General features: G+C 37.9%; 3 protein-coding genes, 2 long non-coding RNA genes and 1 other non-coding gene across 11 annotated transcripts; 3 read left to right on the top strand and 3 right to left on the bottom strand.

Annotated features, from left to right (window-relative positions):
• Positions 1–67: 67 nt before the first annotated feature.
• Positions 68–4262, top strand: LOC105048390 (uncharacterized). The gene is made up of 4 exons (XR_832628.4): positions 68–355; positions 536–595; positions 715–807; positions 2944–4262. It is a non-coding gene; the product is annotated as an uncharacterized lncRNA (long non-coding RNA).
• On the bottom strand, positions 3065–5435 carry LOC105048379 (CBS domain-containing protein CBSX3, mitochondrial-like). The gene is made up of 6 exons (XM_010927681.4): positions 5191–5435; positions 4262–4531; positions 4082–4163; positions 3600–3673; positions 3451–3511; positions 3065–3340 (listed from the first exon to the last, which is right to left on the bottom strand). Exons 1-6 carry the CDS (start codon positions 5287–5289, stop codon positions 3198–3200), a joined length of 729 nt encoding a protein of 242 aa, XP_010925983.1. The 5' UTR covers positions 5290–5435; the 3' UTR covers positions 3065–3197.
• A 988-nt stretch (positions 5436–6423) lies between these two features.
• On the top strand, positions 6424–6496 carry TRNAR-ACG (transfer RNA arginine (anticodon ACG)). The gene has a single exon. It is a non-coding gene; the product is annotated as a tRNA-Arg (tRNA).
• A 2908-nt stretch (positions 6497–9404) lies between these two features.
• LOC105048397 (uncharacterized) lies at positions 9405–13607 on the bottom strand. Its single transcript, XR_832629.4, has 2 exons — positions 13317–13607; positions 9405–10462 (listed from the first exon to the last, which is right to left on the bottom strand). It is a non-coding gene; the product is annotated as an uncharacterized lncRNA (long non-coding RNA).
• A 2144-nt stretch (positions 13608–15751) lies between these two features.
• Positions 15752–21195, bottom strand: LOC105048403 (tubby-like F-box protein 5). Of its 6 annotated transcripts, none has more exons than XR_012139077.1 (7): positions 20273–21195; positions 20056–20143; positions 19265–19397; positions 18338–19181; positions 17576–17821; positions 16658–16764; positions 15752–16557 (listed from the first exon to the last, which is right to left on the bottom strand). XR_012139077.1 is itself a non-coding variant. In XM_010927700.4 (4 exons), exons 1-4 carry the CDS (start codon positions 20645–20647, stop codon positions 18509–18511), a joined length of 1269 nt encoding a protein of 422 aa, XP_010926002.1. In that variant the 5' UTR covers positions 20648–21195; the 3' UTR covers positions 18275–18508. The 6 variants fall into 6 exon arrangements, 1 of the variants encoding a protein (XP_010926002.1); XR_012139076.1 differs by having other exon boundaries at positions 16654–16764; XR_012139079.1 differs by lacking the exon at positions 16658–16764.
• On the top strand, positions 15993–18017 carry LOC105049440 (uncharacterized). The gene has a single exon (XM_010929082.4). The coding sequence runs from the start codon at positions 15993–15995 to the stop codon at positions 17922–17924; it is 1932 nt and encodes a 643-aa protein (XP_010927384.1). The 3' UTR covers positions 17925–18017.
• Positions 21196–24541: the final 3346 nt, after the last annotated feature.

The raw sequence follows: 24541 nt of genomic DNA on the forward strand, positions 1-24541 counted from the left end.
AATTTAGATTTAAAATGAAGAGAACAAAGCGATGGCCGAATTTGGACCAAGCGAAAGTACGAACGTTTCAAGTAGAAACGGGTCCGGGACTCCGGGTTCCATGCTTGACCCAGTGGCCAGAAGACCCAACCCAACCCGTTCTCAAACCCCTCTACTAGCCCGCGACGGGGTCGGCAATGGCGACGGAGTCGGACGGCGAGGAGGACACGGCGGGGAAGCTGAATGGGAGCCAGCACCTGGACGTCGATGGCGACCTCCAGGATATATCCAAGAAGGCAGCCTGGAGAGTCAGCTCCCCCAAGCCCGGCAATGGCGTCCTCGCCCTCCGCGACGACAAACTCGACGCCTACTGACAGTTAATCCATCCGTCTCCCTTCCTCTTCTCTCTTCCCTCCCAAAGTTTCAATCCTAGCCCCTTTTCCCCCAAAGCTTTATCTCCCAATCTGCTAAACCCTAAGAGACGGAACCAAATAATAAGTTTTTCCTTGTTAATTTGGTCGATAGATTGATAAAAAGATGAGTTCTTTCGATTCAGATCGGATGGAGTCAACCTCATTTGGTGAATATCCAGTTCCGGAAGAAGGTCATGCTGCGAGTATGATTTTGATTCCCTGTTATTTATTCTGTTCGCTGATTCCGAACCCTTTTGTCGAATTTTATTCACGAATTTTGTTGTTAAATTGGTGCTTAATGGAATACTGACATCTGGCTCAGCTTCTGGTTCTCTATGTGGATATCAAGCTCGGCGATAGCTACACGACGAGCGAGATCTCTATTCGTACTAGCGACGGTTTCGACAACATGAAGGTGGTCTTTTTTGACTCAGAAATTCAAATAAAAAAACTTATCAATTTTCTTTTCTTTTCTTTTCTTTTCTTTTTCTTTTTTCTTTTTTTTTTTTTTTGTGTGTGTGTGCATCCTTTCCGTAGTTTGTTAGATAATTTGGTTTTCATGCTCCTGGTACTCCAGGAGATAAAAGCTGGGGAGCTTGTCAAGCAAGTTGATTCAAGCGTTTGTAGCATTGAAAGCCACTTTGTTTGCAGCTCTAGAAGTAACTGAAACATTGTTTCTTCTTATTCTTCTTCTTCTTCTTTTGTCTTCTTATTATCCTTTTTTTTAATTCTTTTTCCTTCCAGTGTGCTAAATGACTTATAGATGATTTGGGACCAGATGTTTGGCATCACTGAACTTAGTGATATGTTTCTCTCCCATCAACAATAAGATTTAGTATTTTGGTCGGAGATTAATGTTTGAGTTACCACGTAAAAATTCTTTATGCTGTCCTGTGTTCTGCAGTGGATACTAGAATGTTTAGACGCTAATGATGCAATGTCATATATTGTGTATAAATTCAAGAACCAATTAATATGTTAGTACTTGTGTTTTTTCTTAAATAACTACTATATCTATGCTAGTGCAGGATACTTTGGAGTTCCTTTTACAGGTATCATTTGGCCATTACCTGATTGAAAGCTTATAATAATAATATTCATGAGAAACTCTGATCATTCTGACATTCCCCACCTGCTGTGAAATCCTTTTTCATGTTCTTCATACCACGAGTTACCTCAGTCTTTGTGATGGCTAGACCATTGACCATCCCACCATGATTCTTTTCTGAAACACATCAGGTTCCGCTTTGGTTATGCGCCATTTTCAATTTTCAGTCCATGCTCAAATTCTCAGAAAGAATTTTAATCAATAATACTCTTTAATTAATAATACAAATTTTAAGCTTCATTGGTCACCTTAACATAAAGAATGAGCCTTGCCTCTACATTTTATAATGAATTTTGCTTTATCTTTCAAAATAAGATAGTAAAATCTTTCTCTCCGTTTTACCTCTATCTGCTTTTCTGCTCTCTAGTTATTTTTGTTTATGTTCTAAAATGTTAATCGATTCTCCTTTTTTTTTTAATAGTTAATTCCATATTAGTCGCATAGATGTGCAAGTGTAAGTAAAGTTCAGATGTTACTGGCACCTTCTAACCATCACCCGACAATGTTTACACTTATAATTTACTGTTACAAAATATCATGCTCTCCATTACACGTTACATGTTCGTACCTTTTTTCCTCTTTGGTTTTAGTTTTCTGAGGTATTTTTCCTCGAGATCCAGCCTGACCCCTGGAAGGAACATATTTCACTTCTTTGTGCATTTCAATTTATCTTATGTTATAATGTTGGTTCTACCTGTCAAAGTTTATATCTTTGCCTCAAAAATTAGATTTTTATTAGATTGCATAAGGGTGCCACTTGTTGGATATTGAAGGAAAGAAATCCTCACCATCTTCAAGAGAAAAGTATCCCATTTGTTAACTCCCAAAGGAAATTGGCCGGTCCTTCAATGGTTTAACTGTGAGCTATGATGATTATGGAGACTTTGCCCAAATATTTTATATATTTACTTTTGATTGTACATTATTTAGAAATTTAGCATATCTATATTTTAGCAATAGTTTTACAATCATACTATGGGGACCCTTTTCAATCCATTGGATTCAAGTATTCTAACTAAGTCAAAATTTAGCTTCCCCTTTCGAGAGATTTTCTTCATAGGAGGCTGGTGGTGGATATATTGGTATTTTTGGAGAAAATATAATTTCATTTTCTCTTATCTTAGTGTTCGAGAGAGCAAGATGGGTTATGAATAGACAGTTAGTTGATGAGGATGTAGTTCATGCATCAAAGTTCTTTGTACAGTGCTGACCGTTCATCATTTTATGGCTGGTAACATGGACTAGTCTTGCTAGATTATGAAATAGTCTTAAAATCTGTATGCTTTTACTGTTATACAATTTGTTAGCTTTGGCAAAATGCAATAGCCTTGCATGCTTGGCTGCTCTAGATGTTCCATGTCACATATCCTATGTTCCTATGATCGTTACAGAAAACTTTTTAAAAACATTTGATTTTTCTTGTTTTTTTCTTACTTGATGCAGTTATAATGAGAAAGACTACTCATTCTGTTGCTGAACAATTTGGGAAGACTACTTGGAATTTCAAGCCTGGTCGGTGAACATGGTGGAATTTCAGAATTTGTATACTGCAATATTGGCAATGAAAGTCTAACTAACTAACCATCTATTGACCTTCAAGATAGATCCACAAGAACATAATATAGCTTTAAACATCAAGATTGTCCACCTCAAAGGCTTTCATGTATCAACTATCTCTGGTAGGGCATCGCTGACATTCAGTAGTAATCCCCTCTAATAAATTCATTCAAACGCTTCACTTCCTGATGTTGTTGTTCTACTACTGCTCGGACAACATCTACAATGGAAATCATGCCAACTACCTTCTGATCTATCACAGGAACATGTCGAATATGTTTATCTGCCAGCACCAGAAATGAACATTGGTTTCTTCATTATTCGTTTATTCTGGTGAATTGTCAAATACAAAATTTAGGGAAGAACACCTTCGAGAAATGGTCAATAGCGTACCTGTCATTAGCTGCATTGCTTGAAGAATATTTGTGTCAGAAGACACCGTAATGAGCTTGTTCTGTAAAACCATGCCCAAATAATGGTAGAAGATTAAGGAATCATAATAAATATTATCAGACTGTTACAGAAACTATGCAAGAGTCTACCTCTTCAGTCATGATTTCTCCAACTCTTGTGGCTTTGGAAGATCTTCCTTGCACAATGATCTTCTGGAGATAATCTGTAGCAACAAAAATTCACAACAGAGAAGTAATTCACTTGTTCCATTGGAACCAAAATGTTGAGTGCATGGTACGGTCCATAGTTTTTCTTTCTTAGTAGAAAATTCTGTGTCCCTCTGTGGTGAACAACAGTCTAGAATGCTTACAGGAACTACATCAATTATACTACGTTGGATCAGGTCCATCCATAAGATTTTTATTCTTTTATGAACATATGTTATATTTTTTTCTTCCGAGTTTGAAACTCATTTGGTCTGGTAAATCTTTGAGATGAATTAGAAAGCACTTTTCCTTGCTCATAATTGGCTTAAAACCAAAGGAATGTTTCTTTTTAAGAACCTTCCATGAGAAGGAAAGAATGAAGATTTCGATGCCCTTGGATGGTGGAACAAGTAAATGTTGATTACCTCTTTCGGTGATTATTCCAGCAAGCAGTTTTTCGTCCCCTGGCTTCACAACAACCAAAGCTCCAGTATTATGTTGTGTCATCTACAGATCAAAAAAATCCATTAACTGCCATTATTGCATTCAGAACAGTTAATTAAGTCTGTATTCTTCTGTGTAATTGAAGTTGAATGAGTTCCTACATTCTTCACGGCATCATAGACTGTGTCTGTGGTACTACACCAGTAAACGGCTCCTGCCTTATCTTCCCCCTTTGCTTTGAAGAGCTCTGCAATTGTTGTATTCTCCAATCCCCTTTGAGGTAAGCTGGGAGTTGAAATTGCGCTCTCAAAGCGTGTAAATAAGTTGGACCAGAAAGATTTTTCCTTCATGCTGATGTGCTGTAGAACCGCGAGTTTCAGACGGTTCCCATGGAAACGTATTGCTTGAGCTACGCCTTGCATCTCCAATCTCTGAAATAAAAGCAGCGGCTAAAATCAAACTCGGTTGACATAATGAGGAGATCTTTTTGGCTTTGAGAATCTGTAGGATGATTAATTAATCAAACTTTGGATTGACATAAAATGAAGGAGTGAATCGAAGATTAAAGCTGCTTTAGAAGTGGAATCATCACTAGTTTTCTGGATTGTCGTGATTAAATGCTACCCCTTTCAGCTGAAATTTTCCAGGATGAGGAATCTGTCTCTTTGCATGTGAGGTGAAAATTGAGTTTTCAAATTATACTACCAAAAGGAGTTCAAATGCATCAGAAAACAGAAATAAAGATTCTTAGAATTAACAAATATAAATCATTCCATCCACAAGGATTTTCCTAGCCCCAAGTCTTCACCACCGACACATTTTTTCCAACATAAAACATTTCATAAATTTCAAAATTTTCCATTGACTACTAATATGGAAAGAATCAAGGTTTCAGAAGTAGGGAGCATCTGTTCTCCAATTAGATCAGGTTATGTGAATAACTGCTTTGAGTGGGTGTTTCAGGGGAGCATTTTCAAGGCAAGCATTTGTTGTAGTTATTTTGTTAACAACCTTGTTGACGTGATGTTTACATACATAAAAGGGAGTTATCAGACTTGCAAACGTTCACAAGCATCACGAGCTATCGTACCTTGTTTGATGTAAGAGGGAGCCAGAGAGCAGATTCAAAGGCCACAGAACCGTTCCTCTGTGGCTGCGATGGTTGCGTGGACCATGGATCATTCCCCATGAAAGCTTTTAAGCACACGATATCATAGCATGGCAAGCTAGCTTACTTCCATGCACCGGAACTGGTCCTTAGCTTTGTCTACAGAGCGAGGTAAGGAATTCAAAGGGTGCCAATCTTCCGTTGTGGTAGCTAAGCCATTGAGTTTATCTGGCGGACGAAGCAAAAGAACAAACACAAGAAGAATTAGGCGAGTCAGCCCAGCCCATGACGTTGGGTAGGCTGCACTTCAGCTACACGGTAGAATGAATTATGCCATCAAACGAGTAAAATGAGTAAACTAGAATAAAATTACTCTACTTTCCTCTTGAACTAAGCTAAAACTGGGGGAAGTTGACGTGCAGATAATTGTCTGGCAAATAAGGAGCCTATTTTATTGCCTCTTATTCAACATTAGTCCCAAAACAAATGGCATATTAAATACAAGCATGACCTATGAAACTATGAGAAAAACTAAAAGGATTGCTATGGTATTTTTTCATATAATTTAAATAAAAAGTTGAACAATATCTCTCAATCCAATAGAGTAGGATATTTAAAGAACTGCATTGTTAACGAGTTACTAGAAGGTTACCAACAAGTTGAAATTATCTCATGATATTTAAAAAAAAAAAAAACACTTAAACTGCCATGTGGTTTAACCTTCTGAATTGTTAGTACAAAAGGATCAACGCCATTGCTTCCTTGCGTAAAAGCTCCACTATCTGCTATCCTGTTGTCTTTTACAGACTACGATTCAGAAGACACTTATACAAGCGACAGCCAGTTCATCTCAATATCCTATCCATTCTCAAATGATTTTTTTTTTTTTCTTTTTTTTCTTTTTTGTCTGAGAGGAGTTCTCGAAAGAACATTAAACAAACTTAAGGCCCTCTTCCCATAATCAAATCGGGCCAAGGGCAAGAATAAAGAGTACTTTTTAAGTATGTGACAGACTCATAATCATTCAAGGCCAACATGCTCTTTGACAGTATAACCAACTGACAACCCCAGTTTTAAGACAAAAAGAAACCAAAAATTCAATACATGATTGTGTGAAAACGACACCCGTACAACAATCAGTCCATTGAACCACGTACAGTGTTACAGTCTGGGATATTCAACTAATTAATTGTAATTTACGTAAGGTTTATTACAGACTCCGTGGCCCAATGGATAAGGCGCTGGTCTACGGAACCAGAGATTCTGGGTTCGATCCCCAGCGGAGTCGCATTCTGTGTGGCATTGTTTTTTTTTTAGTTAATTACTTTTTAATATAAGATTTTATTCTTCAATGTAATTTAGTGAGACTTTGCTATGGTCTTAAATAAGTAATTTAGTGAGCTTTCTTTCTAGTCTTCTTGGTTGATGTATAATTTATAACATCATCCTGCATTGAAAAGGATCAGATACAGACCATGCAGATTTCTTTTCATTTATTGCTTTCTCTATATAGAATTTTACACTTTTTAAAATGAAAATATGAAACACCACACTTGCGTTGACCTATTTTTATTTCAAATTCTCAACAATTTGACCTTTTTTCCCCTTAAAGAAAGATCAGATGGAGACGATGCAGATTTTTTTTTTTTTATTTATATAAGATTTTTTTTTTCCTTTGTGGCATAATTTAGTGAGATTTCTTTATAGTCTTAAATAAATAATTTAGCAAGCTTTTTTTTATTATTATTCACTTGGTTGAAGTATAATTTATGCAATCATCCTGTCTTAAAAAGGATCAGACAGAGACCATACACATTTCATTCCATTTGTTGCTTTTCTATATAAGATTTTACTCCTTTTGAAATAAAATGAAGGACTTGCATTGACTTTTTTATTTTTAATTCTCAACAATTTGATATTAAGGATTCCTCCATTGCATTTCTTGAGCTGATGTATTTTGAAATTTCTGTAATCCCCTTTTTAGATTAGGTTATCGCTCTTTGATTACATGGAGATGACTATCCAGTCATTCCCTCTTCGGGTGATCAGTGGAAGCACCTCCTGTTAGAATTGTAAAAGTAGAACTTCAAAGAACAATAGTCTAAAGATTCAAATCCAGAACCGCCTCATATGAGGTGGGATGCAATTTCTAAGCTCTTAAAAATTTTGCAATATCCTGAAATACAATCTTTGACCAGATGGAGGTGGTCATCTATTTTACTTATGGGAAAATTTTTCGAAGATACCATTTGAAGCAAAAGAATGTTCGAGTATTTGCCTTTAAGATCCATTCCAATTGTCAGACAATAAGATCTTTGCTACCACAACCTTAAGGAGTATTTATGACTTAGTACCATAAAACCGCACCTATTTTATAAATATAACGAATGTAATAGCTAATTTGATTTTTTTTATCATTTTATCTTTTTCCAACCCTCAACTTCAAGCTTTGGCGACCTGAACCAAAAGATTAGACCATTGGCTATTTAGCCCTTGGCAAAATTGTATACTAAAAATACCATTGATGCTAATGCAAATAACAAGAATGTTACCGATAATTAATTCATTTAAATATTTACAGCTTCTATTTGATGTTTTTACTTTTTAGTTTCATATCTTTCCTTTCTAGGCTAAAATATGTCGCATCTAATTTAAATCTAACATATTAAGACAGAATTTCTTCTCCCGTTCTCTTAGAATGAAAGATGGAAGCCTGTGCCCAACTATTTCTTATGAGAAAAAATAGGAATAGGATGGAAGAAAAGCCATCCAACTCATAAGTTCGAAAATTGTGGTTTAGCGGAGTGAGTGAGGATTGCAAGCCAAGACAACAGCAAACTATTGTCATCTTGCCAAGCAACAAAAATTATATCTATATTAGTCATCTTCTATCAATATATAATCAATTCTTTCCACAAAAGTAATTAATTCTTTTTTATCTTTGGTGTAAAATTAAAGAATAGACACTTCATTGCATATATTTGAATATCTTTAAAACTCTACTGTTTAAAAATTAAAATATCAAAAAAAATTATGTATTTTTTTACATTATATACTACTTAAATTTATGTATTTTTTAAAATAAAGTGAATCATGATTTTTCTATTTATATTGCATTTAAAGAGTAAAGAACAGTGTAGATGAATGTATTTTAAACAGTAACATTTTTTTTAAAAAAATAGTTTTTCAAAAAATTAGAAATAGTTGTTCATATTATATACCATATCCTTTTTTAGCATTCTTAATATTTTAATATTTTCGACAGTTGGACCTACAGCCTGGTAGCTGAGCCTGCCTGAATTGGTCACCAATCCAGTTTTCAGAACCATGTTTTCCCTTACAGTTTAAATTTGAGAGCCATTGTCAATAATCTATCCTCCTACGCAAGCACAAGTGTAAGCTCTTGGTTGCGTATTCAATTAGTCCAAGATTGCCAAGATTGTCCATTCTTCCTAAGACCTCGAGGATTTCAAAGTCGGCATCATTCAGCTAACAAAAATAAGTGATTCTGGGGAATCTTTTCAGCTCAGAATATCAGCTTCATCAAGTCATGTCCCCGCACTTTTTGACACTCCTCTGCACCGCACCATCAATAGATGATATCACTTCGAAGTAACTCAAAAACATAGAACGCCCCCTGTACATGGAAACCTTGGAGAAAATGAAACATGTAAGAGTAATCTTAGTGCAACACCCTCAGTATCTACGACGGGTGGGCGGTTGTGAGCTAAAGAGGTTTGTTTCGCAGCATGTTAATAATTTCTCTAGCTGTTTTCCAGTTTCTCCCTGCGAGCAGCCTTTTGTTCCCGCCTGCGCAACTTCAGTGTCGTTGCCTTTTGCCAAGCCTGATTGAGTTCCTCATGAAATTTAGTCACCAAGATCCCAAAAGATAATACTCTGGACTAGCATAAAAGCTATTAATAGCTGTTTGATTCACATCATTGAGTGATGTATCATGGTTATGTAAGTTACTAAATGATTAGTTCCCAAAATGTTTTGATCTATTACAAAAGAAGGATCATGAATTCTCTGTTGAGGTATTTACATCATTTATTGCTTCATGTACTTCATATTTTCTCCTTCAAACTCTTCCTCAAAGTGTTTTATACCGTGTGTTTTGCATATTCTAGCCATGTTAACAATAGGCCCTCCAACAGTCAAAACAGGGGGGAAGTTGACATTGAATTCTCGTATCAACAATATGGAATTTTCTCTTTTTTACATGCAGGTGAACCCAATAAATTAGGAAAGCATGCATTACAAATTATATCTGAGCATGACCTTAATATCCACAAAAAAAAAAAAAAAAAAAAAAAAGCAACTAAGAGAATTAAATATTAGCTCAAAAGGGTGATCCTTACAAAGGGACGAAGAGGAGAACTTACCCGCAATTTGTTGACACCAGTAAACACCATCCTTGGATCAAGACTAATGGAAATGTTTGAGGGACCAGGAGAACAACCCAAAAAGCAGAGACCTGTTCCCACACCTTATATGCTAATTGAGGTCTTGCTGATAGAGGAACCCTAATATGGAGTCTAGCACAAGATCTAACATCCTGCACTCCTCTCAGTTTCAGCACCACAATCTTCAACATGTTTTTTTCTTGATGAGTACTTAGTCTACAATCTCCAGAATGCAGATGAAACCAATATGGAAACAACTTGAAACAATCACAGAAAGGACATGACTAGACTCAGATGATCTCCAACAGCTTGTATTAAACCACGTCCTCCAATATCTGAGCCTTGTGCCAACTCCTCAAGTAAGGTTTTTCTCAATATCTGAATTCAGCTGATTAGATAATTTGATTGACACCTTAGCAAAAATAGTAAGCTTCATATTAAATTATCTGACCAAGTCCACTTGTTCTGCTCCAATTAAAAAATCAAAGGGGAAAAAAAAAAAAAAGAGCTTCGTTCAGCATAGTTTATCATGCAAAACAAATCCTCTGAACCTCAGTTGCATTCTCCTATATGACCTCCAACACGTTCCAGAAGGAACACTAAAAGGAATAGTACAGTCCTTGTTTTTACTTCTTAGGCCTCCTCCTCCCTGAAGACTATCATATGGTTGCTAACAATGTTCAGAGATGCCCGCCAAAAGCAATCCAATGACAAGTGGTTGCTTTGCTCCATCAAGAATGAAAAGTTTATGAAAATTTCTATGGCTGCAGCTGTTGTGGCTGTTTCCTATGCAAACTACCTTCGACTAAGCAGCTCTACACATTCCCCTTTTTCAGCAATAGAAACACCTAAAAAAAAGAAAACGAAATGGAAAACACTTAGGAACTAAACCATCAAAATGCACAGAACCTTTTAGTACGTATGCATAATACATGGAGCAAAATCCAAAATCTTACATGATCGTCTTAAGCCTTTAAGTGGAACCAAGTACATATTTTAACCATCAGAAGTTCATAGAAAGCCCCGGTAAGTTCATCAGAAGCTGCTAATACAATATATCAAAAGTATAACCAAGTCTATGACTCGTGCATGCATGTGGATGGGTGTGGGCACAGATGGGAATAAGGGTACATGCATGTGCAGGAGGCTTCATAGGCGCTTGCATCAGTGTGCACATCTGTGTCTACACGGGCATCTGAGTGTATTTGGGTTCATAAATATGTATGCACTCTATGGATGTTTATCATAAGGCTTTACTTATGCAACGTATGTTTTTTTATGTACATGTCTCTCTGTGGGTAAGTGGCAGTGTGTATGTGTGCACCACATATATTAATGCAACAAGGTAATTGGGTATGCATTCCAAGTCATTCAAACAACCCTCAACAACCTTTCACTACGTATATCTCATAATTATCTCATACATGATGCACAAACTTCAACAACCCCATTTCCATGCGAAGCAAAGGTTCTATGCTTCTGTTCTAAATGCAAGAAAGTACCTCCTCCTGACTCACAATAGTCCGTACAACTTTGCGCTTCAAGAGTGCCTAGATTTATACTAATATCTTCACGTATAGCAGCATGTGGGCAGCACCCTGTTTCAACAGCACGGGTCCTTTCCTCATGAAGTGCTCCATGGATAAGTCAAAATGGCTGTCATCTTGTTAAGGGTTGAACAATCGCAAAGAACACAAACCTCTTCTTTTTATTTTATATTTTATAATGGAACCAAGTCCTTAGCATCAGCATTTTCATGCATTGGGAGACTGAGTCCATTGTCCTTGCCTCCTGTTGCCGTTTATTCTTATTGATATGGTTTATTAATCACTTTTTCATGGTTAAGTCTATCTTAAGCCTAGCTAGTTTCATGTTTGTCAAGTAGTATCATACAGTTACGGCTTGCAGCAAGTTCGGCAATTTATCAAAGCCAGTCATTTAGACACTATCTATGCATGAATCCCAGTTTAGAATTGATGGTATCATCTTCCCTCATGCCATCCTACCCAAGCATTCATTTCCCTAGATACATTAACCTTAGCCAAAAAGTGTTTTCTTGGCTATAGTGTTTTCCATTAGGTTTCAGAAAGAAAGTTTTATAGCTGACTCTTAACTTAAAACAACCCTCTGAAAAAGTTTTCCTAAAGTATGTTACCTAGGCTTAACAGGCCCCTAGCTGCACTGCTTAGGAATAAGTAGGTACTATACCCTAGAAAGATTAGTTCTTTCTTCCGTACCTAGCCATCAACATGTGTCCACACAAACTATTATTATGCTGCAGCTTTTTCTTCAGCAGTCAAGGTATAACCTTAAACTGAATAAAACTTTAGCAGCTTATTTATTAAGTAACTAACTTTTGGAGATTTAGTTAATCATGAACAAGACAAGCAAGTGCAAAAAGAATTTTAAATAGACAATGACCATAATAAACAGCACGGATCCTTTTTTTGGACTTAGCTTGGAGATTTTTGTAACATTTATTTACTGATGATCTTTTACTCCTGTGTTCCAATCTTTCTGCACAAATCCAAACCCCTTTCCATGGAGCTTGTTTTAATATTTCATTGCACGTCTAGCCTAGATATAATGCTACAATTGTATTGTTTGTATATGGGAGTTGAAGCACATTTGCTTGTATAGCTCTGCGCTAGCATGCTGTAACACACCAGCATACAAATATAAGGATCATAAACTACAAATAACCTCTGCATCGTAAGGATCATAAACTTTGAGTTTACCCTCAAGATGAAGTAATATGAGTATATTTATCAGTGATAAATGCAACATGCACTGGTATGAAAATAAGATACCTTTCGAGTTTTTGGATCCAAGATATGCTGGGAAAAGATAAAAACAGAAGTGATATGATTATGTTATCAGTGATATACGCAACACGCACAGTTATGAAAATAAGAAACCTTTGAAGTTTTTGGGTCCGAGATAATGACAGGAAAAAATATAAACAGCGAGTCTACATTTTCTAAAATCTATCAAGAAATGCTTCCAAGAATTAGAGGTGCTCTAGCATCGCATTCTTTTAATGCATTGCATGTGGTCTGCTATCATAATTAAAAGGGAAGCATGCCTTTTCTCTCTCGAAAAACTTTCGTTCTCCAACTAACTTTTAAATTGCATCTCCCCTTATAAAATCCTAGATCCTCCCAATCTCCCATCACTACAAGAACCAACCATCTAAAAACATCACCTTTACTGAGAAAATTTATCCATCATTCAATAATATAATATCAAAAATAAAAAACCTATAAAGAGAATTTAATGATAAATAATCGTCAAGACACTGAATTTCCAACTACTGTTCTCCCACATTAAAAGTAAACTAAAATCCAAAGTAGTGCTATATGGCCAGCAAAACAGTAAAAGAAAGAAAGAAAATAAAAAGGAAAGGAATCAATTCTGGAGGCGGTATCGACTGAAAACAGATGTGAATAATCGCTGTATCGTGCGTATGCAAACGCCATTTTCACATGTAATGCGTGCTTTCCACATACGCCTGATGGAAATTGCATTGTCCCATTAAATGCATTAGCAGACCAAGCCAACCAAGAAAAATCATCAACGCAGCCAAAAAAAAAAAAAAAAAAAACTTAAAAAGAAAATTCAGGAAGCAAAGCACAATTAAACCCTAGAATGAAGACATATTTGGAACTAATGAGATAGGAGGGGGCAAGAAGAAGTCTTTACCCGGTCCCGACGGGGCCGCCGATGCCCTCCTTCGCGAGCCAAATATATCCAAAACCTAGCATCTCATCGCAACAAGGAAGGAAAAACGAAAGCCCAAAGACGCCGGAAAGAACGAAAATAGAGTGGAGTTTGCTCGTGGGTGCGGTGATGGTGGTGTTCTTGGGTTGCCATGGATTTTGGGGGTGGCCAAAAGTTCGATGGCGGCGCACTTGCCGATAAGCGAGAACGGAAATCAAGAATATCGGAGGAACAGAAGTTGACCGAGGGGACGAAAGTGATGTTATAAGAAAAAAAAACAAAAAAAAAAAAAAAAAAAAGGAAACTTGGGGTGGTGGTGGGTGGAGAAAGTGAAAATAACTACAGCGTCGCGTCCGTTGAGACCGGATGGCTCGGTAAGGACCAGCTGTCCACTTTACCACCGAATAAAGTAGCGATTCTGTGCGGACCCCCTTTCTTCCCATTGATAAAGATAAAACAGCTTATGGCATGACATCTTCCACGTGCAACGATGCCTTCACATGTGTTGATAATTTGAGACGATGACTAAATGTTGAGTAAATTGATGATTATAGATGATTGAAAATATAAATCAAAATTTTAGATTTTATGAGACCGGATTATTTCATTTTGCCACGAAACAGGATGGGTCACCATCCTATCCCTCTCCACATCTGAAACAGGAGATATCTTAAAACAAATCAATGATAAAATATCGAGATGATGACAGAATAATTTTATCTTGATACACGAGATGGTATCTTTTTGTTAAATTTTTTATTGAAACTCAAATTTTTAATATAAATTATTTTATAAATTTATAAAAAAATAATATGCATCAAAGGTGATAAAAAGAGTAGTTTGGAATATAAATCAATACTACAATTATAATTTTATGATAAAAAAATTAGATAGATCTCAGAAAAAAAGATTTTTTTATTAATCAGAAAAAAATTTTATTCTTGTTTTTCAATTTTTAATAAATTTTTTTTTTTTTTTTTTTTTCTTCTTGATCTGCAGGTTGTTTCGTTTGTGCTGAAGATCGTTGTCCTTAATGGATTTAATTTTTTTATTAATTATATTTTTTTTTTTCAAACACTAGTCATTAACCTCTATGTTAAACAGATGTCAGTGCCTAGTTGGCATTGGCAGGGATTAATTCTTAAAGCGCAAAGGAAATATGGTGAGACGATATTACTGATCCTCTTGATTAAATCCCGTGAAAAAAAAAATAAAAAAAAGAGATACACGGGTGACGTTTTTGTTAGCTGAGCATTCTCTTTTTAAGGGAAAAAAAAAAATATGCGCAGAATTTTTATTTGCCCACCACACATTAGCAGTGGACATTTTTACAGTCTTGCACTGCGCAACACCAATCTTGTTTATTTTTATCTGCCCCAAGCACTGGCAGCATTTGTCCTCTTTCCCCTCCTGCTCAAACCAATGCATTTTACCAACAAACTCAAACCCGTGATCCCCATACATGGCCTTTAAATCATATGGGCGACGTGTTTTATACATGATAAATCATAATCTCGTTCATTTACGATAAGAGTTTTGATCATTTGGATCAAGCACCTTAACTTCTGGTATAATTTGTGCATTTTGTGACCACCAGAAGGATTTAGTTATGAAAGAAGCGCATGTCAGAGTCTCGCGGGCAAGATATGTCTTGCAACCCAATAGAAATGTTAGCTCACAAGTATATCTATTTCTATGCCATGTAAACCGTAAATGATTTGAATTTTGGTGCGTTAGACATGGTCGCTATTTTTTCAACATATATTCACATTTTAAACTGGTTCAATCCACACCTAACTATATAAAATTCCTCTCGCAATCTCGTAGCAGCTATTGCGTAATCCAACTGTACATATTACAAGCGAATGATACAATCCGTACCCATCTTTGAGCGGTATTCCTTGATGCTCTGATGTTATCATGTTATATATAGCACAGAGCATGTGAAGATCCATATGGCCCCAACGCTTTAACCAAACTCACATATGAGAAATTATGCTGGTACCTTGTTTCTGCTTATAACATTATTCAGGGACAAATGAGCTTTGTTTTAATAATTATATGCAGGTGTGAAAGAGATCGGGTTCATTAAAAAATGGAATTATCTTAAACCATTTGGAAAATGAATTTTGTCCAGTTTTCCTCGACACAACGCAGAAATGTACGCGAAACTGCGAGGAAACCACGAGAAAGACGCAAGGAAACTTCATTGTAAACTACAAATATTAAACTTCTGGACGATGGCCATCGGCATTTTCCTACAACTTCTCCATGACTACTCGTAGTGTATTTTTTTTTCCGTGTTTGTTGTTTGTTAAGACAGTACACTTCTTTTCTAACCTCATAAATGGATTCACATTTTCCACTTTGATTGTTTCCTTCAATCGATCACCTTCGTGGCAACTATAAGCAACATAGGTTCAATACCTGATAACCAAGGCAGCGCCAACAAGAATCCAACTTCTAAAGGAAGGGTTCTCCCCTTGGGATGTTACTGAAGTATACCAAACTTAAGAACCATGCATTGAGAAACAGATGCAAACCCACAAAGAAGGGTCTCTGGTTAACTCTGTTTGCTTATAACCATGTATAAAAACCTCTTGGCTTCCGCCTGTTGGCTGTTCATCAAAATCTTGTTTTCTTTTCCAAAGCGCAGTCATGGCAGATAGACCCAACCGACCCCAGCCATTTCGCTTTTGGCTTCCTTTCTGGGCCAATTCGACCCTCCCTCCTCCTCGGCGGCAACCCTTAACACAAACTCCAACATCTACTCCATTGCCTCCAGATCAACCTCAATCCCCGTCTCAGACACAATCAACTTCCCCACGAGCATCAGCAATTCAAGCTGCAAAACCTCAGCCTCCATCACCACTGCCATCGCTGGCACGAAAATCATCTCAATCTCTACCAGGCGATCGAAAAGAACTACAGCCATCACCATCTCGCTTGCAGGTTCAGTCCCCGACGGTGGCCAGGAAAGCATCTCGCCCCTCACAGCCATCTACATTAGATTCAACAGAACAACCTGCAATTCAGAATGCTTCTAGATCACCATCAAAAAAAGCTTCCCAGCCTCAATCAGTAGCAATTCAGGAGTCTCAGCTCCCGTCTCAATCTCTGCCTCCTTCCTCACAACCTAAATCACCAACTGGAAGTATTTCACATTCAAACCGATCAAATCTACTGTCCCAGGAATCTCAGCCTGTAGCACAAACCAAATCACCTACACAATTGCAGCCAGAATTACAGACACAAACTATATTTCAAACACAAGAAATGAATCCAATCCAGCCAGCTTATATGCCCCAAGATAACCAACCTACACAAGATCCAGTGTCCAAACAAAATTCTGTTAGTTCTCTGGAGAAGGATTTTCCAGCAGAAATTGATGCCACCGCTAGTCCATATCCCTCAATATCTGAAAAGGAACCTAAGGAAACCAAAGAAGAAAAACCCAGAAATTTTCCAGAATCAAAATTAGACGTGCTGCCTAGCAAACCCCTTAAGTCAGAAGAAAATTCTGAAATAGGTTCAAAAGAGCAGCCTAAAACAAAAGCAGAAGCTAACCAAGAGATAAATCCAACCGACAACCTAGAACCAGGTAGACATGCCAAAGGACTGAATGAAGATAAGTCCAAAACAAAGTCAGAAAAACAGCCCCAGGAACCTCAAGCTGAAGCAAGCAATGAACTGGAAAAAAGAATGGAAGCCAAGCCATCCAGCGTCGCATCTGATACCAAACCAACCAGATCTTCCCTGAAGGCCGGTGATATCATAGAAGAACTTGGAAACTCAAAAGCTGAGCGTTCTAAGAAGCAAGGGAATGTGGCCGGATATGAGTCAACAAAAGATGGTTCCAGCATAAAAGCGCGTAAAATTGGAATCTCCACCATGTCATGTGCTTCATTCTTCAGTGGTGAGCGAGCTCCCTTTGAGAGGGAGATCAAGGAGGGGCTTTCTAGACTGGTCCAAAATTCAAGCATTGGGCAATCAAAGAGGATAGGAAATGGACAAGCAGTGAGTATGATAACCTTAGCAGGTGAAAACAATGGAGCATCCATGGTTATAAGTTCAGACACCCATGTTCACAGGAGATTCAAGCATGATAAGGGCGATGTTGAGGCAAGCAGTGATAATGTTGATGGAAGGTGGAATCCTCGAGGCAATGAAAACTCAGCAATTACAGCAAGCATAAATAGCAATGTGCAAAGCATCAACAACTCAACCGTGCATGACAGTACCTGTGATGTAAGAGACCCTGGCATTCACCTGAACCTATCAAGCAAGAAAATGGAGGCTGCAAATTTGAGGGGACAAACAGAGCCCCTTAGACCACAGAAGACTGCCCCCAGCATAGCACAAGACCAGAAACCCTCCCATGAGCCCAAAATTAGAAGACGATGCCTTCGAGCTCTCTTCATGGAATCTAGTGAGAGTGATCCAGAGGAGGACCCTCAGAAGCCACGGCGGCATGGATGTCGCTTTAACTGCAAAGAGAAAAAGAAGGGGGAGGGTGATCTTGATGGCACCTCCACAACTAACAGTAATGCAAGGACAAGGCAAGTTGGGGAAGGAACAAGAAGAGCATGAAACCAGCATTCACAACTGCACAACACAGCAATGTAATGAGCCGCAGCTATTACAGCTGCACTTCTTTTTTTTTCCTTACAATGTTGTTAAAAAAAAAAAAAAAAAAGAATCAGTCTTAAGCCAGTTTCAGCAATGTTACCTGACATCCAGTATAAAATTATGTTTCATGACTGTAATAATGTGAAGTATTTGAGTCTGTAGTTCCTAAACATTGTATTAACAAATCAAATATTCTCAATTAGGAGAAAGCAAGTTCATAACTGATAATATCCTTTCTGAAATAGACTCAGTTCCACATAATCTCGGCATTATCAGCAACAAAATCACAAAGCATGACGGTTACAAACACATTAAAGAGCATGCCAAGTTTTATCTCTTTTGCAGACAATTATCAAAACATATTTGAGACTAACCTCCCATGTCCAACATTGCTCCCAGATACAAGCAGCACATGTACAACTAGCTGCATAGCGATAAAGGCCGATGAGCCAAGAGCTGTCTATGGACAATACATTTACAACATCAGATTTTGAGTAGCAAAACAATCTAGGTATATCAAATAGGCTTCAGCATGTTTCCATTATTCATTCACATGCGGGCTTTGTGTCGAAGCTGCTCAAACAGATAGCAAATGCCTGAAATGCAGAGAGTGGATACCGGTAATCCATTGTGAAGATGTCCTTTCCTATTTTCCCAAACTGAAGTATAACTCGCTCTTGCTCTGCGAGAGAAACCTGGTTGGAGGGATCCACAGCCGCAACAAGCTGGAAATTCTTAACAGAAGCTACTGTGACTCGGCCTCTGAAATTCAGGCACCAGCATTGGAGCTGCTCATGCCACCTAGGTGCTTTATTCTTTAGAATCAGTGGCTCACATGTTGCCGTAGCAGGCATTGGCGGCTCAGCAAGGCTGGTAGAAGAGAACTCTACTATTGGGTCCTTCAGCTTTGCAAGTGATGAAGTCGAGGGTTGTTCATCAGCCGGGTGAAGGAAGCCAGTGGGAGTTGGTGCCGTTCCCCCTTCTTGAATTGCCGATGCTGGAATTGAATGCATCATGACATGCATTCTCCTTGGGCCCCTGGTTCGAAAGACATTGAGCTCATAAGTGATGGTGGCAACATTATAATTGCCAGCAGGTACTCTTGGAGAGACCTGTTTTGAGTGAATCCTTCGACTCGAAGAACTGTTTAATCTAACTGTAGCATCGCAGGGAGGCTGGCTGTCATAAATCGTGAACTTTGTACCCAAAAAATTTGACCTGTTTGAAATTCCAATAGACCAATATAAGTTGGTAAAGAAAATGAAGAAGCAACTTATGGCAGAACCTACAACAACACTTGCCTCAATTTCCCAATATAGGTACTGCTAGCTCTAGAATAGTCATCTAGGACCAGTGAAATCACATACTCAGTGCTTGTTGCATGTCTGATCTTGCGCGCTGAAAGCAGAAGTTTCCCGTTCTCCCCATGCAGTGCTGCAAAATCAGTCAACATTTACTCAGCCAAAACCAAAATCAAAATTCACTAGTATCTGCAGTTTTATAACTGAAACTCTTGACTGCCTCTTTCTTTCTCTTAATATAACCAATATTTACAAAACATTGATGAAGGTTCTTCCACAAAATTTTGATTTTAGACACGCAAATAATCCAGTTTGGAGATCAAATAAAATCCCCTTCCTTGTATTAGCAATTTAACACAATGAAACTAGCCACTTCTATGTATTTTCAAAACATAAAAGGTGTTGCCATTGTTCTGTTAACCATCACAATACTCTGTAAACTATATCTATGGTAATATCACATCATTTTCTTGACCTGCCTCTGGTTTACAGTCAAGACGGTCACCTACTTGAATTACAAAAATAGTTGGTAAAACAATGAAGAGAATTGGACTAGTCAATCTCTGAACTTCCAGAAACTTTAACATCAGGGTACAATTTACTTCGAAATAAATCTAAACACCACCTACTATCATATGAAAATGATGGGAGGCAATACGAGTTTCCTTGAAAGAATTGCAACATAAGAATCTCACAACCAAGCAGCGTCAAAACCAAAGAGAAATATGAAAAGAAAGAAAAGTAGATCAAAGATCAACACGAACAGAATCAGAGAAAGCTAGATGACTCACAAGGGGTAAGTCCCAAATACAAGTGATAGGTTCCTGTTGCCCTCTCCCTCTTGATGAAGCACTGGATTGGTGCATCCCGCGGCCCAGGCTATTCCAATCAATCAAAAATCAGATAAAAATCCAATATTCTCTTTTTAACAAAAACCGAATCCAATCGCCAAATTTGAGTAAAAAATGCGCTTTTTATCAGATCTTTAGAGAACGGAGAAGAAGATACCTGTTTGAGAGAAATGGGAAAGGTGATCTGGCCGCACTGCTCGGGTGTCTGGACGATCTCCTTGGTGACCTCCCGCCACGACCGGCAAACGGCGGCGCACGCCACCACGTGCCGCCTCGCCGGCCACGACGCCTCGCTTGTCTCCACCCTCTTTATCACGTCCTGCAGCAGCTCCGTCGGCAGGTCCGCCCACTTCCCCTGCTGCCGCTCCGGCCACCAGTGGGAGGGGTGGTGGAGGCTCTGGAGGCCGAGCACCTGTGGCCGCGACGCCCATCCCCGGCCGTTGCTGGAGGCCGCTCTTCCGCTTCTCCTCGACATGCTCCCAATCCCGTCCCTTATCTCCTTCAGCTCTCGTACCATGCTCTTGAACGACATCTCCACAGAATACTAGGGTTTTCTATGGGCGGGTGGCGACAGGAAACCATCAAACTGAATGGAAAAAACTAGAGATTTGCCATTCAAGTGCTATAGTGTTCCCGGATTTGGTGCAAGGAATCAAATGAGTTACAGAACGAGAGGGGAAAAACCTTTCCTTCTTCGTTCTTCCAACTTTATCTTTCGGATTAGGATGGAATGAATCTCTCCTTCAATACTTCCTCCTTAAGGCATTCAACAACCAATATTTATCTGGGAAAAAAAAACAATCACACAAAAGAAGGGAAAAAGTGGAAAGCCGCGTGGATTATGCTCGGGAAGCAACAAAAATCCAATCCTCCTCCATCTTTGACCCCAAAATAAAACATCCAAATCCAATCTTTCCTTAAAAGGCCCAATTGAAGCAGTAGGAGAACTCAAGGATTTCAAATTGCTCCCAAATCCTCATTCCTTCTTCCTCTCTGCCTCCTAAAATCCTTCCAACTCCTTCTCAGATCCCAAACCCCTCATCCCAGTCTCCCCGATCTCGTCTCCCTCTCACAAAGCCTCTCTCCCTCTCTACCCCATCTTCTTTTTATAAATAGTTAACTTTTAATATATTATTGATAATTACTATCTTTCCCTCCCTGAATTTTTTTACTTTTCAATAGTTTCAATTTTTTTACTTTTTTTATATTATAATCCCTTCGCCCGGCTTCGGCTCCTTTTGTCACGGTTCTCAATGCGGGGATGGGGACCACCGCGACGCTTAGCCGATAAAAAGATTCCCCCCTCGTGGATTTCTCCACTCCCTTTTCAAAAAAAAAAAAAAATACTTTTTTTTTTTTTTTTACGGGAGCTTTTGCTTGTAAAAGTTCCACATATAACTAGGCCAACAAACTGTGTCCATTTCGAGGAGACCCAGCCCATTTGGCGATTTAGCTCCTTTTTAGTCTTTGGAGTGAATGCTACATGGGTATAGTTGATGCTTAGCTTCTTGGAATGTTGAAGTTTAGCTATGTTCTCCTTATTAATTGAATAATTTTAGGCAACGTGTGCATGCTGAAAAAAAACAACAAAATGGTGACAAAGGTCGCTTGACATCATGCTGTCTAAATGCATAGTTACAAAGCACGATTGTCTATTTTTATGCTTTGGATTGTAGGTTTTCTATGCTCGAATGTGATTTTTTTTTTTTTTTCAAATTTAATTCTTGTAGGTTTCCTGTTGTTCTGTGAGGATTGAGAAGTGAATTGGTGGCAGTCTAGATCAAGATGGGGCGATAATGCTTCCAGGTTGCCTTCCTAGTATGGTATTGTCACATCGATTAAAGACAGGCTGCCTACTGCATGATATTGTCACGTCCGTTTAAGGCAAGCAAGTGAGCAAATATTGCTATGATAATTGGTGGTGGTTTGAATTTTGAAATGGAGGTTTAATGCTTCCCACTGAACCTAACAGTCACCTAAATAGCTCTAGTTTGGACTAGTTGACTCGTTAATAATGTGAAAGCAATTCAAGCGTTTGTCGTGTTCTAAAATCTTTATATGCAACTTGAAATTTGGTTCAATTAATTTAAAAAATATAATAATTTTTTTTAAAATAAAAAAAATTTAAAAAATATATCTTACTAACATATGATATATGATTATTTTATTATTATCTAAAAATTTATTTTTTATATAGGCATGCACGTCATGCCATCAATCATAATCGTTTATTTCTATGGTCCTACCTATCTAGGATATATCTTGATGCATTTTTATAGAAATAATCTATTATGATGGGTGGTATATAACGCTGCATGGCACATGTAATATAGATAATAATTTCTCGATATCACCGCTCTCTGTATATTTGCTAAGATTTAAACAAAGTATTTAAATTTTTTTTTTCTTGATAATTCACCCTCACATGATCCTCGTAATATTTCTTTAGCTTCTCTCTGATTCTTCCCTTTCTGCCCTCTTAGTTCGTAGCGAGGGCACTTTTTAAAAGAATCATTAAAAGCTCCATGACTTTTCTTTTCTTTTTTTTTTTTTTTTCTCTCTCTCTTTTTGTTTGGGCGGTACAACTGTATTGTGCTCTTTTGAGTCAGATCTGATGCTGATGGTGTTCAAGCACTTGAAACTTCACTTAGAGCCCTCATGACTTTAGGAGTTGGGCAAATGAATTTCTGTCTGAAGTTTTGGTCGTATTCGAGTCACTTCAAATAAGCAAGCTGCTGATATATAGATATCTTATTTTCATAAAAAATCAATTTTTTTTTTAATTACTCATGATTTTTTGTTATTGATTAATTATCTAAATTCTTCTCCAAAAAAAATTAATGATATGTTATTCAATTATTATAGATTTTATTTTTTGTTCATTAATCATTAGTAATCCAAAAGTCTATGAATTATAGATTAAGGATAGCAAATCTTTCTCTCTCTCTTTTTTTTTTTTTTTTTTTTGCTACTTGCTTGGAGCATGGATCTTGTTCTCAACTCCATTCTTCTTTTCAATTAAAAATTTATATAATTTTTAAATTTAATTTTTAAATTATTTTTTATATAAATGATATTAAAAATAGTTCTAGAAAGAAATATTAGATGATTATGAATCATAAAATTGAGTTCAAATAATTTAAAAATATTATATAATTATATTTTATTTTTTAATCATTTTAGTGTTGATGACTTATTATATCTATTTCTAATTTTTTTGGCTTTTATCTTTTTTTTCAACAACAAGATCTTCGGGATAAAAGGGTGTCTTTCATTCCAAAGAACTCACTTTTGTTCGAATCATTGGATCATCACTTGCACACCATGAGACCTGCAACGATGGTTGGATGATAAAATTTGAATCACTTTGAGATTTTTCTCATGGTAATCCAGTGGTGGTTTCATGCAAAGCAAGATGAATCTTTCTTTTGAAAGATGCAACCCAGTCCCAAGTTTGCACAACCAATAAAGTCAGTGACTATTATCAGTGCCTCATTTGCCTTCAGCTCTCTATTAGCAATTCCTGCATCCTTAAAAAAAAAAAAAAATTATTCGCGTCAGACTAGCTCCAATTATAAACCTTTATCTTGGCCCCGAGGGCAATGCTATAAGGTCTGATTGAACAAACAAAATATTTTCCTATACCTTTTGCATGCCGTGAATGAGGGCATTGTCACCCAAAAAAGAAAAAATGGGAGGGCATTGGTGCTTCTCAGCAGAGCACATGTGAACCGAGTCAACTGACCCAGAGGTGCAAGAAATGTTTGGTAATTAGATTGGGCCCTCTAACATTTTCTTGCTGCATGATATCGATTGTGCGAGGACTAACAAATGTAATATTTCTTAGATAACAATACACGCAAACAAAGTAGGATTCAAAGTCCATATCCTGTCATGTGATCCATGAATTAACTAGCTGTTGGGTCCACGTTATAGGCCAAACACGAGGCTGTTTGCTGCATGAGACCAAACAGCTAGGAGACGACGATATCCATCCACGTGTCGGGTCAAAAGCTTCAACAGCCCTCGATCTCCTCCTCGCACGCGTGCCCACGTGAGAGCGAGCGGACGCTAACGTGGCTGGCGGTGGGTGGTGTCGGGTCGGAGACAGCAGGAGTTGCCGGCTCCTCCACACGTGTCTAACATGCGGCGTGTCGGAGGCTCTACGATTCCATCCATCCCCCTTCTCTCATCTCAACATCAACTACGAAGTCGCTGACCGGTCAAACAAGTCCACCTGTCCGGATATTACCCCAGGAGAGACCAGAGGAGGTGGAGGTCCATCTCTAATTTGCCCGTCATACGTACGGTGGAGCACACCGAATGCTGAAACTTTTGCCTCGTTCTCTTCAGCTCGGCGACCGCCCACGAAATATTAAGGTTAGACCTGATTGAGACCGAACTAAAAAATAATCTTGATCACATG

The sequence above is a fragment of the Elaeis guineensis genome, chromosome 2, assembly GCF_000442705.2.
Source record: "Elaeis guineensis isolate ETL-2024a chromosome 2, EG11, whole genome shotgun sequence".
In the NCBI taxonomy this organism is placed as follows: domain Eukaryota; kingdom Viridiplantae; phylum Streptophyta; class Magnoliopsida; order Arecales; family Arecaceae; genus Elaeis; species Elaeis guineensis.